The sequence below is a fragment of the Ambystoma mexicanum genome, chromosome 1q (assembly GCF_040938575.1).
Source record: "Ambystoma mexicanum isolate Mex_15411 chromosome 1q, UKY_AmexF1_1, whole genome shotgun sequence".
NCBI classification, from domain to species: Eukaryota; Metazoa; Chordata; class Amphibia; order Caudata; family Ambystomatidae; genus Ambystoma; species Ambystoma mexicanum.
Window position 1 is genome coordinate 1,435,472,415 of NC_090922.1, and position 12,653 is coordinate 1,435,485,067.

General features: G+C 43.2%; 1 protein-coding gene across 2 annotated transcripts in view; it reads right to left on the bottom strand.

Moving 5' to 3' along the window:
- Positions 1-12,653, bottom strand: part of SLC6A9 (solute carrier family 6 member 9) — a 732,913-nt gene that overhangs the window by 492,487 nt on the left and 227,773 nt on the right. For both annotated transcript variants that reach the window (XM_069642312.1, XM_069642313.1), the window contains exon 2: positions 7,049-7,242. In XM_069642312.1, the coding sequence (XP_069498413.1) occupies positions 7,049-7,075 (27 nt within the window). In that variant the 5' untranslated portion in view covers positions 7,076-7,242. The remainder of the gene's footprint in view (positions 1-7,048; positions 7,243-12,653) is intronic.

Genomic DNA, 12,653 nt, shown 5'->3' on the forward strand with positions numbered 1-12,653 from the left:
CACCCTATTTTATTGATTTATCATGTGCTGAAAAGCCACGGGCATCAGGGCGCAAACATTGACACAGTCAGACAAATGGATAAGACAGGACAGTTGGATCCTAGGTGATGGTGGCAGGGCTCAGGATGAGTTTAGTTGAAAAGGGTTGTTTTTAAGGCTTTACGAAATGCTCTTACGTTTTCTTGCAGTCTGAGCACAGATGGCAGAGAGTTCCAGAATCTGGCGGCAAACACAGGGAAAGACCTGCCCCACCCCTTTGATCGCCTATGGCCGGAACAAGACACCAAAGCTGCATTGGACGTGCAGAGTGCCCTTACGGCTGAATAGCGAGTGATTAGAGCTTTGTGATATTGTGGCGCGTTTCCGTAAAAGGCACTGGTGTACCAAGATGGCCGCATTGAAATGAATGCGGCTTTGGACCGGGAGCCAGTGAAGAGCTTTCCTGTTGTCTCAAATGTGTTCGGTTCCCTGGATCCTCTTGATAATCCGTAAGGCATCGTTCTGAAAAGTTCTTGAGACATGACTTAGAAGCACCAATTAACAAGGCGTTCCAGTAGTCTAGTCTCGAGAGGCTGACAGCCGGGGCAACGATTGCACAATTAGGTCCTAAGCAGATGAAGATAGTACTTGCAGTTCGGATCACTCTGATTTACATAGGCCTCTGAATGTAATGAGGCTTCCAATTGGATGCCAAGCGTTTCCTCTTTACTCTGAACAGGGATCGTGCAGTCTTATTTGAACATTTTTGAAGTCAGGTAGCAGTTTAGAAAGAGGTTTGTGATCCAAAAATCAGACACACTGTCTGGTTTCCATTTAAGCAGACCCAGTTCTTAGACATCCAGACCTCAATGAGGTTGTACGTGTTGCGGACATTGGAGGAGTCTAGGGCGTAGTTACCACTGACGACATGTATGAGCTGTGTATCATCGGTGTAATTTGTAACAAAATAGGCCTGGGTCCTCTAGGTGTTCACAGAGCGGTCTCAAATAAAGATTAAACAGGGGGGACAAGCACGCACCCTGCCGGACACCACACCCAATTGGAGTTGCCGATCACAAAGTCTCATACCACTGAATTCTAGACGCCCGGTCTGAGAGAAAGGATTTAATTCACTCGATGGCCTCCTTGGAACAATTCCTTGAGTTAATCGGGGTGTGAAAGAGGCGATCGTGGTCCAGCGAGTCGCAAGCCGCTGACAGGTCGAGCAGCACCAGAATGCCAGCTTTCCCATTGTCCTCGGTTTTTAGCATATACGACTGAAGGTCAATCAGTGCCTTTTCCGTACTGTAAGAGGGTCTAAATCCATTTGGCCATGGTGCAGAATATATATTATTTGCTTCCACTAAAATTTGCAATTGAAGCATCGCAAACTTACCAAGGATCTTTAGAAGAAAGCTGCAGTTTATGATTGGCCTAAAACTGCTAGGATCCTTGAGGTCCAGACCAGGCTTTTTGATAAGAGGAGTGATTGTAACTGCCTCGATAGATGCTTTTAGGTGGAATAGTATTTTCAAAACAAGAGGTCCTTTCATAGAGGATAACATATTTTCCATATCAAGAGTAGACATTGGTGAGAATGAAAAGTCAGGAGAGTTGTGGATTCTATGCTTGGAAACCAAGGGTTTATTAGTTTGGCCGGAGGTAATCAAGATATTTCCGATTTCATCTCTGGCCTTTGATATATTTTCCTCGAAAGTTGTCTGTACTGCAGCACAATCCTATCTTGTGGGCTGGAAAGGTATTTACAATGCCTTAGGTTTTTCCAAAGATTTTAATTTAAAAAATGTTCCTGTACTATTTGAGGCCTCGTCAATCTGAGTGTTAAAGTTCTTTTTTGTCCCCACAATGTTGTGTTTATAAGCTTTCACGGCTGATTTCCAGGCAGTTTTGTTCACTTCAGATGGACATTTTAGTCATCTGGTTTCCAATTTGTGTTTGTAGGTAGAAGAAACAGCAAGAAGAAAGTCGTCATCTACAGTGGCGCGAGTGAGATAGCTTGGTGGGTCAGCAGAACTCTTGTTGATCGTCTGGGCTCTAAGTAGCGGTGTATACCATCTTTTGTGCCCAGTGTTTGTCCCAACCAATTTTGATCGACAGGGAACCGTCCTGTCCAACATTTCCATCAGGCTACTGAAGAAGTAGAGATCAGGGTCTCCACTGAGCCCTGGGCTGTTGTGCGTGACATGATTGAATCGAGACACATTTGAAAGTCTACCGCTGGTATCTTGGCAACATTCTGGCTGGTGATGTTTCATGATGTCAAAGGAGGACCCTTTAGTTCCATTTCATTATTGATTTTTCAAATGGTCCGCCCCAATACATGGTGTAATACCATTAACATTGAACATTAAGTTATTTGCAGTAACCCAATCAATAATATTGTTGTTTCTATTTTGTGGGCTCTGAATTGTAAACCTGGTAGTTAATGTTGTTTAGTGCTTGTTCCAATTCCATTGCTTCCCTATCTGTGGGGGGTTTCCTTGCCAGCGATTTAGATCACCCAAGAACAATGTGGAGCAGTATGGACCTGAAAGGTTACTCAGGATCCGAGAGATCTCTTCATTGAAGTCTGGCATTGCAGCTGGTGGATGATATATCAAGATGAAATTGATGCAACTCATGAGTCTATTATAAACATTACAAAAGGTAAACCAAAGTGAACTGTGCTCCGGTTGCCATTTTGGTGAACTTGCTCTCAATGTGGTTGGTATCCTTTGGGGTCATGGGTGCAGCTATGTAAATTAGTAAACATATGCACATTTTTCAAGCACAAGCATTGGAGGGTTGAGGGGGGTAGCGCCCAAGTGACCCTCAAACCCACTGTGAAAAGTTAGCAATCTAGGCATATTAAGTGTGGAAACGAAATTACTGGTTTGTTAAAACAAATTACTGTTTTCTACTTACTGTTTTGATGGTCTGATTCATAACTGTAAATTGCTTCGACGGTTACTGTCATTTTGTTAATTGTTATATGTATCCTGTTAAAATGTGCAGCGTTTTGGAGTAAAGCGCTATATGAACATAATAAATACAAATACAATACAACATAGAGTGGATTTATCCCTTGAGGACGAGACTGGTGACCCCTGTGTATGGCATTGGAAAGACAGGTAATGGGACACCCCTGCAAGAGTCCTGCTGACCCACCGAGCTATCACACTCGCTCCACTGTAGATGATGACTTTCTTCTTGCTGTTTCTTCTACCTACGGCTCATTCTATGGGCCGCATGAAGAGTCCCAAATTCCACAATTACCCAAGTGGAAATCTGAGGGTCTCCCCATGACTGTTGCTGGACGACCCCAACCGGTGCCAAGATATGCTTAGGTTCACAAATACCGCAAGGTAGATTTCATAAAAGCGGCAAGTGATTTTGATATTTGATAAAAATCTAATTCCATCACTGCACTGCTCCTGTACCTTGTGTAAAAATGCACTGGACGTTCCATACGGATAGTCATGTGCATTTCGCCAGGGGGTTACAAGCAGAACTCATAGGTACCCTCTTTTGATCGCCTAAGGGAAGGAATTCGCTAGGGCATCCCTTTGCATGTGGGACAAAATATTTCTCAATGTTGAGGGCAACAAGGGAGAGTTTAAATCTTCACCTGCTCGTTTTGGTTCGAGGTCAACATTGGAGGTGTTTTCTTAAGGTATTTGACCACATAATAAGTACTGTCCCCCCGACCTCCATTATCAAGCAGGTTATGTAATATGGCATTTGTTTAGCGCCTAATGATATGATATTTTATTTATATCTCGCTCGTACACAAGTGTTTCAGAGCGTGACAAGGCAAGGGAGGGGAACAGGGGAGACAAAATAACAATCGTACTAGGCCCAGTGACATTGAGAACGTGCAAGTGCATGGGAAAGGAAAAGGGGAAAAGTGCATGGAAGGGGGGAGAAGTGGAAAGTGTGGAGCAGAGGAGAAACAGAATAAATAATAATAAAATAAATCAATAAATAATAAAGGCAATAGACGATGGTAGTGCAGCCAGCTAGTGGCAATGCTAGGTTTAAGGCAGCACACAGGGTATGTCAGATAAGTGCAGAGAAAAGAGAAAGGGGTTGGGGGTCTGTATTGGTACAGATACAGTCCCCAGTGCTAGGGGTGGCCCGAAAGGGAGTCCAGGAGGGTGGCAGGGTGAGCATGTACCTGGGCCCGGGGGACAGAGGGTGTCCAGGTGTGCGGTGCCGAGAGAGAAACATCAGAAGAGGAGAGGCGGGGGAGCCAAGGTAGAAGCAAAGAGGAAGGTATTGAGGTGCTTCCGGAAACTGAGATGGTTCTCCTCAAATTTCAGGGTCCGGGAGGCTGTTCCAAAGGGAGGCCCCAGCCAAAGACAAATCTACCCCCAGCTTGTTTCTTTGAAAAACGACTGACCCTGAGGGAGTTGGAGGTAGAGGAGCACAGGGATTGAGAGGGTAGGTATTTACGGAGGGATAGTTGAAAGTATTTTAGACCCAATCCCCAGAGAGCCTTGTGGACAATGCAGAGTATGGCCTTCAAAAGCTGTGGGATGAACGCCCTTGGAGGCTCGAGATGTGAGATTTGAAGGAGGATTCTAGAATGTGTGCATTTGTGCTAAATACAGGAATTATCTAAAATCCCACCTGTTCCTAGCGTTTTTGCCTAGTTTGGAATGAAGGCCTAGGTGTTTTAAACTGTCTCTTTCCTTCTGTTGGTATTCGGGCCGAAAGTCTGTGACGTCACAGCAGCTGCTGCTCCCCCTTGCAGACGATACTGGCACTGGTGTTCAAAGGAGGTGGCCATAAAGTGGTGCAGAAGATCAAAGTGCTGAGTGCAAGGTATAATCCACATGATATCATGAAAAACACATCCGAGCTATATTTTTCCAAATAGTAGCAAAAAATCTATTTCAACGGTTATGGGTTGCCGAATAATTAGGAATTCTTCGACTTGTGAAACTGTGCGACGTCAGAGCTGCCGCCTTCCTATCTTGTTGCAGATATCACCATCAAAAGTGAAGTGCATATTCAAAACATGCAGTGGTGTTGATGAATTACTTGTTTGTTTGAGAATTCGTCAGTGAATAATAGGCTATCAACGCAGCGAGGCTGTACTGTTTTTATTAGTTTCAGTCGTTAGCACGGAAAGTACCAATATTGATGACTGTCCAATATCCTCAATGATCCAAAGATTAACCTCCGGTATCTTTCTCGGTGCGCCAACTTATTTCAACATTGTTTATGTCACAGGGTGTGCCAATTCCATTCTGAGTTCTTTTATTGTTTCACTTAAGTTTGTTTCCTCTTTAGGTGTTAATGAATTAGTCATCAGCAACACCACCAGGTGCATGTGACTGTCCTGGATGAGAGGTAAGTATTTGCCGACACAAACGGGAAGTGATTACATAGGCAGGTGGGAGGTAGCTAAATGGCATGGTTACCGTCACTGAGCCCTGTCCCCGAACAAAACCCTTTTAAAATGTGGATGGCTTCGTTCTCAGGGCATGGCAATCCCTAGGGAGCTTGCCCCGGTAAAGCATGGTCCCTGTATGCATTGTGATAAGTTGGATAAGAAATCAAGAGAGGGGAGGCTCTAATGAGGCGGAATGCAACATTTGGGGCGAGGCCTAAAAAGTGTCTTGCGCTGCCTCAAATCCCAAGTAGCTAGTAAAGCTTTAAAAGAGGAGTGGCCTGTGTAATTAAAGGAGTAACCTAACAGCCACTCGAGTTCACATATGTGCCATGAAAGGGCAAGAATACGGGTGTAAAAGATTTTAATATGGCTAATATGTGTAGACATTTTGACCAAAATAAATAGATTCAAATATGAAACAGAACCTCAAATCAAAAGTGGTCAGTACACCATGAAATGCCAGAGTTCTTCTGAAAGAAATCCATTATTCGTACAAACTAAATAAAAGACATTCTAATGATAATACTTTAATACAATGTCTGGCCTATAAGGCAGTACCCAAGGTGCGAGCCCATGATTTTTTGTTTAATAGAACGTACCACTTTTCTGGCCACGGTGGGACTGTTTAATAAAACAATACACTGGATTTCCTCTAGAACATGTGACTAAGCGAATAGCTTTTCAAGTACATTATTTGCAACTTATTTCACCAAAAACAGAAACTGAAACAGTCTCTTCTGGAGACTGATGAAATATAATGTGTATTTGTGGGGCGCTTCTTCTATTGGCGCCTGGTCGGCTTTTATGCCAGTCTGACCCTTACTAAAGTATCACACTCTGCACGCATGGGAGGCAGGCTATTTCGATTGCGGGCATTGCCATTTACAAAACAAAAATGGTATGGACTGAAGACCCCACAGCGGAAGGTGGCGGAGAGGTCTACTTCAAGTATTAGACACAAGTGGAAAGGGAGTATACTGTGCGGTTAGCGTCGAGGGATGGGCGAGTATGATCGTCATGTGCTGGTAGGCGTCAAGCCATGCCTCACACACTCACTCTGACCAGGCCATACCAAACCTTGGGCGCCACAGGACTACTGGACAGCACCCTACAGGTTAGTGCCATTTTGATGCCACTGTCCCATTTCTTCAGGCAAAAATAGTGCACCCTGAACACCCACCCCTCCCCTCCCCCGTTAGGTCGTCACACCCAAGTCAGATGCCTAGAATTGCCTTATTGTAGCACAAACCGACGTGCGCCTACTTTAGCCGCTGAGTGGCCTGAATATAACACAAGCAGAAGGATGACCATTATATAGTCTGGCTCTATGAGATTACATCGAAAACAATTGAACTAATTTGTAGCAATATATATTTTTTTAATTCAATTTGACTGCAAATATATACTTCCGCAGCCCTTCCCCTATCTTTACTATCACGATTACCCACCCCCAACATATATTTTTGGCCAAATTCGATAAAAAAATGAATTGAATTCCTATACAATGAATTTCTCCACGATGTAAACTCTCTAATATGGATAGACTTCTGGCAGAAATAACAAAACACGGGGCTCTATTCAAATGCCGAGTCCATGGTGGCATCAGAGTTACACTGGCTAGGGGCCCCCCCAAGCGTTGGGGAACAAGAATTGGATGGCGCTACTCACCAAGATCCCATCACCTTTCGCGGCCATGGCTGGAGCAGGAAGTCAAGAGATGCGAGAGCTTTAAGGTCCTGGCAGATTATCAAGTCTGGCAAAATCACCCCCGGCCGCTCCTCGGGTTCTCTCCAGCAGTCTCCGTAATGGGTGGCTTCCTTCCGCTGGATTCTTTGATGTTTAAGCTTGAAGACCCTTCAGTCCTAAGAAGCAAAAAGAGAGTTTGGGTCAGGATCAGGCCCACTGGGATCTCACTGAGCTGATGGGTGTGTGGGGGTTCAACGGTTGAATGACGCACGCAACAACAAAGAATACAATTTAAGCAATCGTAAGAATCAATTGACAGTAGGTGACTTGGGCAGGCCCAGTGTCGGGGTTTTCCACTATTTCAATTGAAATCGGCCTCCACCCCTAGGGTGCGCCGATCTGCGACTCCGACAAAGAAAGCGTAATAACTTTTTCAAGTGGTTATTTAGGATTTCAGCTACCATGCTGGCAGTCTCATTTTCTCTCTGTGCATGGACCAATAATCCTGTCCTGTGATAATCTGCAGCCATTCACCCCGCTCCTCCATTGCTTTATCTAGAATTTTGAAACTTAATGAAAAACAAGGAGGGGCTAAAAAATGCATATATTCCTGAAGGAAGCATCAGGCTCTGTCACTTTAAATAATACTTATCACGCAAAGGTAGACTTATTTTAAAAGTTTTAATTCCTCACAGACGTGTGCCCCCCTGCCTACAGCTCTTTGGGGTGGGGCGGTGAATAAGCTTGAAGATTAATGGAGTTCAAGGTGGGACTCATGTTATGCACCCTCAGTGATAAACTCAGGGAAATCACCCATTAGAGTTTATATTAGGAAACATCTGAATTATCTGGCTGGATGGTGTACATTATATTATACACCATCCAGCCAGATATTTTGTTTTCTTTGGCTTTTTCAACCTAACTTAAAAAATAAATAAATCAAATAAAATAAAGAAGTTTAACTCCATCGTAATATGAATTAGGAAAAATGTAAACCACTTAACAAAGGCTATAATCTAATTGGAATCGCCATCATGTCTATAGAATGGTTTAAAAAACATGGACGTTTGCGAATGATCCACCCTTGATTTCATACATATCCAATATAAACTTTAATAGTAGGTCCAAATGATTATCCATCCTGGATTGACATGATTCTAAAGAACCAATATAAAATTCCTTTGTTATGGAATACACATACTGTACATGTGAAAGACTTCTTAACCATCTGCATTCATTCCGGAGGCATTTCATGCAATTCCTTCAGCGCTTCACAATTACAGTGAGCTAACTGCACTCAGAGTCACTTCACTTCAGCCAGAAACCAGATGGGAGTTGGAGCGTTAATTTTAAACTCCACGGTGCACCGATGGACCAGATCGTTAAGGCAATCTTTAATGGTGCCATGTTGGAAGGAAAGATGGGCATTGCAATAGATTAGAGAACATTCATTATATAAGGTCAATATATTTTTCTAATGAATTTTACTAATGAGTTAAAAGATTTGTGAGTCAGAGTCAAAAATACAAAGCGAAAAATGAAGTCTTTGACATTCTACTTGTCTGTTGACTAGGATGCAAGGCCTCGGTTGCTTTTAGTTTGGATTACCGTTGACGAGTGAGAATACCGTACAGAACCATGAGTAATCCACTTAGTGGCTTGGGAAAAGTGACCCAATATTTTTTGTTAAATTGAATGAGGTTTGGATACGCACACATTACAAAATGATACATGTACTTCTTTTCAAAATATAACAGCTGGATTTAATATTGTCAACTGTTTGACACATGGGAATACATTAACTGCTAGCAAAGGAACTTGTCCTGATGAAGGCCATACTATTTGTGGAGAAACAGGAAGTTCAGCTCCAGAGAGGCCGAAACAGACAGTGTCAACAGATATTGTTCTATATGGGGTATCAGTTAATATCATTATATGATACTGTAAATGTGTGAATTTACCACAGTAGAAATTGGGAACATGTAAGGAAGCACCACTTACGGAATTAGTGAGTGCAGTTATCATGCATCTGTCGTGACATGTCCCAAGTAATTAAACTGGTTTTAAAGTTTAAAGGATTGATGTAATAAAAGTATAGTTTTTGATATGATGAAATTGAGGTATGCATCTCTACTGAACCATCTTTTAATTGTTGAATTTAATAATTTTCCGAAATTCATTTCCCTGTGACCGAATGAATTAGTCAATGGAGAAAAGGATGCTGGAGGGAATAACATTTCGAAATTCACTAATTTGTAATTTGTGTATGGTTAGTTATTGAACATTTTTCCAATTGTTGACAGTATTTGGTGTATATCATGCAATTTCAGTGACACAAAGACACTTGGCCCTAGAAAAGGAAGAAGGGTTTCAGCTAAGCATATAACATTCAACGACACAGACACTGCTATTAAAATTCTTCTTAACAACGGCACTGCAACATGCAGATCAGGAAGTGCCTTTCCCACGGTTATCAATTACACAGAAGCTGGCCACAGTGATGGATGTCTCTTTGCATACTGGAACCAATAAAAAATAAGCAGAAAATTACAAAAAGAAAAGAATCAGGGTATGGAAAGAGGCTTATTGTTATCTTCCCAGGAGTGCAGAAGATGCGCAGAAGGTAGACCAGGGGTACAATACAAAGAAAGTGGAACGCAACACGCTAAGAGAAGGTTAGTCCCAAATATCAATATCGGCAATATACTGATATAATAGCAAAAACAAAAGCTTAATGGAAGTGTGTAGTTTTTTAAATGATTGAAAGTCAATTGGGTAAACCTAGTATATGGCAAAAGCCCTTGTCTCGCTCAAAAACAAAAAGGTCCAGTACTTTTCTCTTCTTTCAGAAAACATTTACCATTTACATCTCCGGGCACGGCTCCAATGAAAGCTGGTCTCAAAATCAGTTTAAGGTCATCCTTGCAGATAAAATGGAATTATTGAAATGTACTTTGCTATAAAAGAGCTCTCATATTCTATGGCTACATCCAGTACAGGACAGTATATGCTACCTTACTGTTCGACACGGAAAAGGCATTTGGCAACGTGAAATGGGAATTTCATGAACCCTGTGCAGGTGCATAGTCCTTGCACATTGTAAAGAGGCAGCAAAGTTCAAACACCACAGTTTCCATACGTGGAAAACAAACCACGAGAGATGACATTTCAAACGCAAGAGATGCCAGAAAATTAGCCCCAATAGGATTCCTCTAACTCACAATCCATATGCATTTGATCCAAAATACATTGAGAGTTAAAGATGGAGTCATCCATGTTCTCTGGCACCTACTGGTAACCCAAAGTATAAGCAAATTACCACGTGCTCGAAACGTAATAGTCCTTTATACTACAACCATTACCACAATAATGGTCTCTGCCGCTAAGGCGTGTCCAAATGGATATTCTCTATTGTGCTCTGCGTGGGTTTCCAGACCTTGGTTTATAGTGGGACGATGAGAGGGTGGGTTGAAAGGGAGTCGGAGAAAGCGGGAGCTGGGGGATGTAGCTGGTGGATGTAAGTATGAAAAGTCTGTAAGGTGGGTGGGGTGTGTTTAAGGTTGGGTTGTATGTGGACTAGGTTTCTATAGTTTGAGCGAGAGCAAGTGCAGAATCTAAGGGGCGTAGGGCTCTTTTTACTATAGAGCAATGCAAAGTTTAGATATTGGACTATCAGACCAGGGTACTGAAAAACTATGCTGTCACTCCATACCACAACCACAGTTCAACAACTTTGAAACAATGAATCAGCTGGGTCAAAGTTTTAAGTAGTTGCAAGGAAATATTTAAAGACCACATTTGTCCTGGTACGTCAGGGAAAGCTCCAAATATGTAATGGCGAGAATCGTTTACCACATTTTACTTCCACTGTTGCCTATGGTGCACCAGCGGCGAAAGCCACATAATGAGGCAAAAGCATAGGTGTGTGTTTTTAGGGACAGAATGTGAAGGCTTTGGAAGGAGGAGCTGGCACGTGGAAGAGCACCCATAGCTATTGCAATATTTAGGGATTTCCCGATCCATTGCCCTCCGATCCCCCACGCCCCCAAAAAGAAAGAAAAACACCCATCATTCGATTGCAGGCTTGCAATATTCAGTGAAACCCTTTGGGGTGCAGCTGAATAACTGGTCTAGTTTTTCATACTGCATCATGACCACACCCCTTAGATTTCCCATTCAAAACCCACCCTCATCATAGAAAGCTGAGCTGGGGTGGGGGGGGTGGTACTGTCCTTCCCACATAACCCTTCCACCTGAGAGCAGCCATGGAAAACACCCTGCCCCTTTTAACACCACCAATTCATTTTTAACCACTGCCATGAATTTGTGCCACTGATAGATATGCCCACTGAGCTCAGCCTGGTATATCTGCTTCTCAGGTTGCCCCGGGGACCGGTGAGCGTCCCAAACACAGGCTCCGGCCATCCCTGAAGTGAAGTGCCCCCTGCATGGTGTGCAGGAGGTTGGTAAAGGGTTACTGTCCTGAAGGGGGTGAAGAGCCTTTGACTGGGGATTGAAGGATTATGACCAGAAGAAGTCATGTGCATGACCTCCGAGCGACCCTGGTAGAACCCTCCTGGGCGCATAGAGACTGCTTCCACTGGGGTGTGGCCTATGGAGGTTTCCACGTACTTCCTTCTCCTGTCCACCCCTGAGTCTTATGCATGACTCTTAATATAAAGTAGAGGATGCAGCAAGATGTGTTCCCATTGGTGCCGCATCTTCGAGTGTCTGTTTCTTTTGTGTATCCGATTATGTGAGAAGGGTTAAAATTTGCTTTTGGCCGCTTTCCTCATTAGATGCTTGGGCAGACCAGGTAATGCCACGGTTGCTTCGCTGTAAGCGTAGACCAGATGGTCTGGTCCTGATTAGTGAAGTCCCTCCATGAGAGGTCTATTCTCTTTGGAAATCTCACCAGAACACTGGGAGAGGTGCCTAGTCCATCATTCATGTGTCTCCATGACCTACCTGGAATGGAATAGCAACATTAACGGACTACCTTGATTTGAGGAATTTGAGAACTGGTCAGCCTCATCATTCAGTCCTTCATAATTTTTAAAAGAAGGGGTGTAGTGATGTGTGCTCAGATCACACAAGTGAAAACAGTTTATTTGTGCACACAACCCCTATTGCTCATGGATCTACAGCACTTGTTATCTACATTTGTAATGTTGGCTGATTGGTCCTGTACCCTTTGCAGAGATACAATACCTTGCATCTCGGGGAGGAACGTCTCACACATTTATTTATTTGTTTGCTTCCAAGCCAGATGCACCTTAAAGAATACTGATTGCACCAATGCACTGTCCATGGGTGGCACTACGCAAACCACAATAGGGTTTCCCCAAAAATTTCAGAAAATAAATGCTGAATGAGTTTTCGGCATGTAAGAAAATGCTGAATCCCATTATAGCGAGCGGGTTTTGCAGGGATGCACCCCGCTACCTATGTTCGGTATAATGCGCTTCAGGGGTGTCCCCTGCTTCTGGTCACAGAATGCGGTGCAATATTAAAAAATACATTTAAAAAAAGGATAAAGGATCCCTGTGGCGGAGGTCCAGACACAATTTAGGGTTGGGAAACCTCT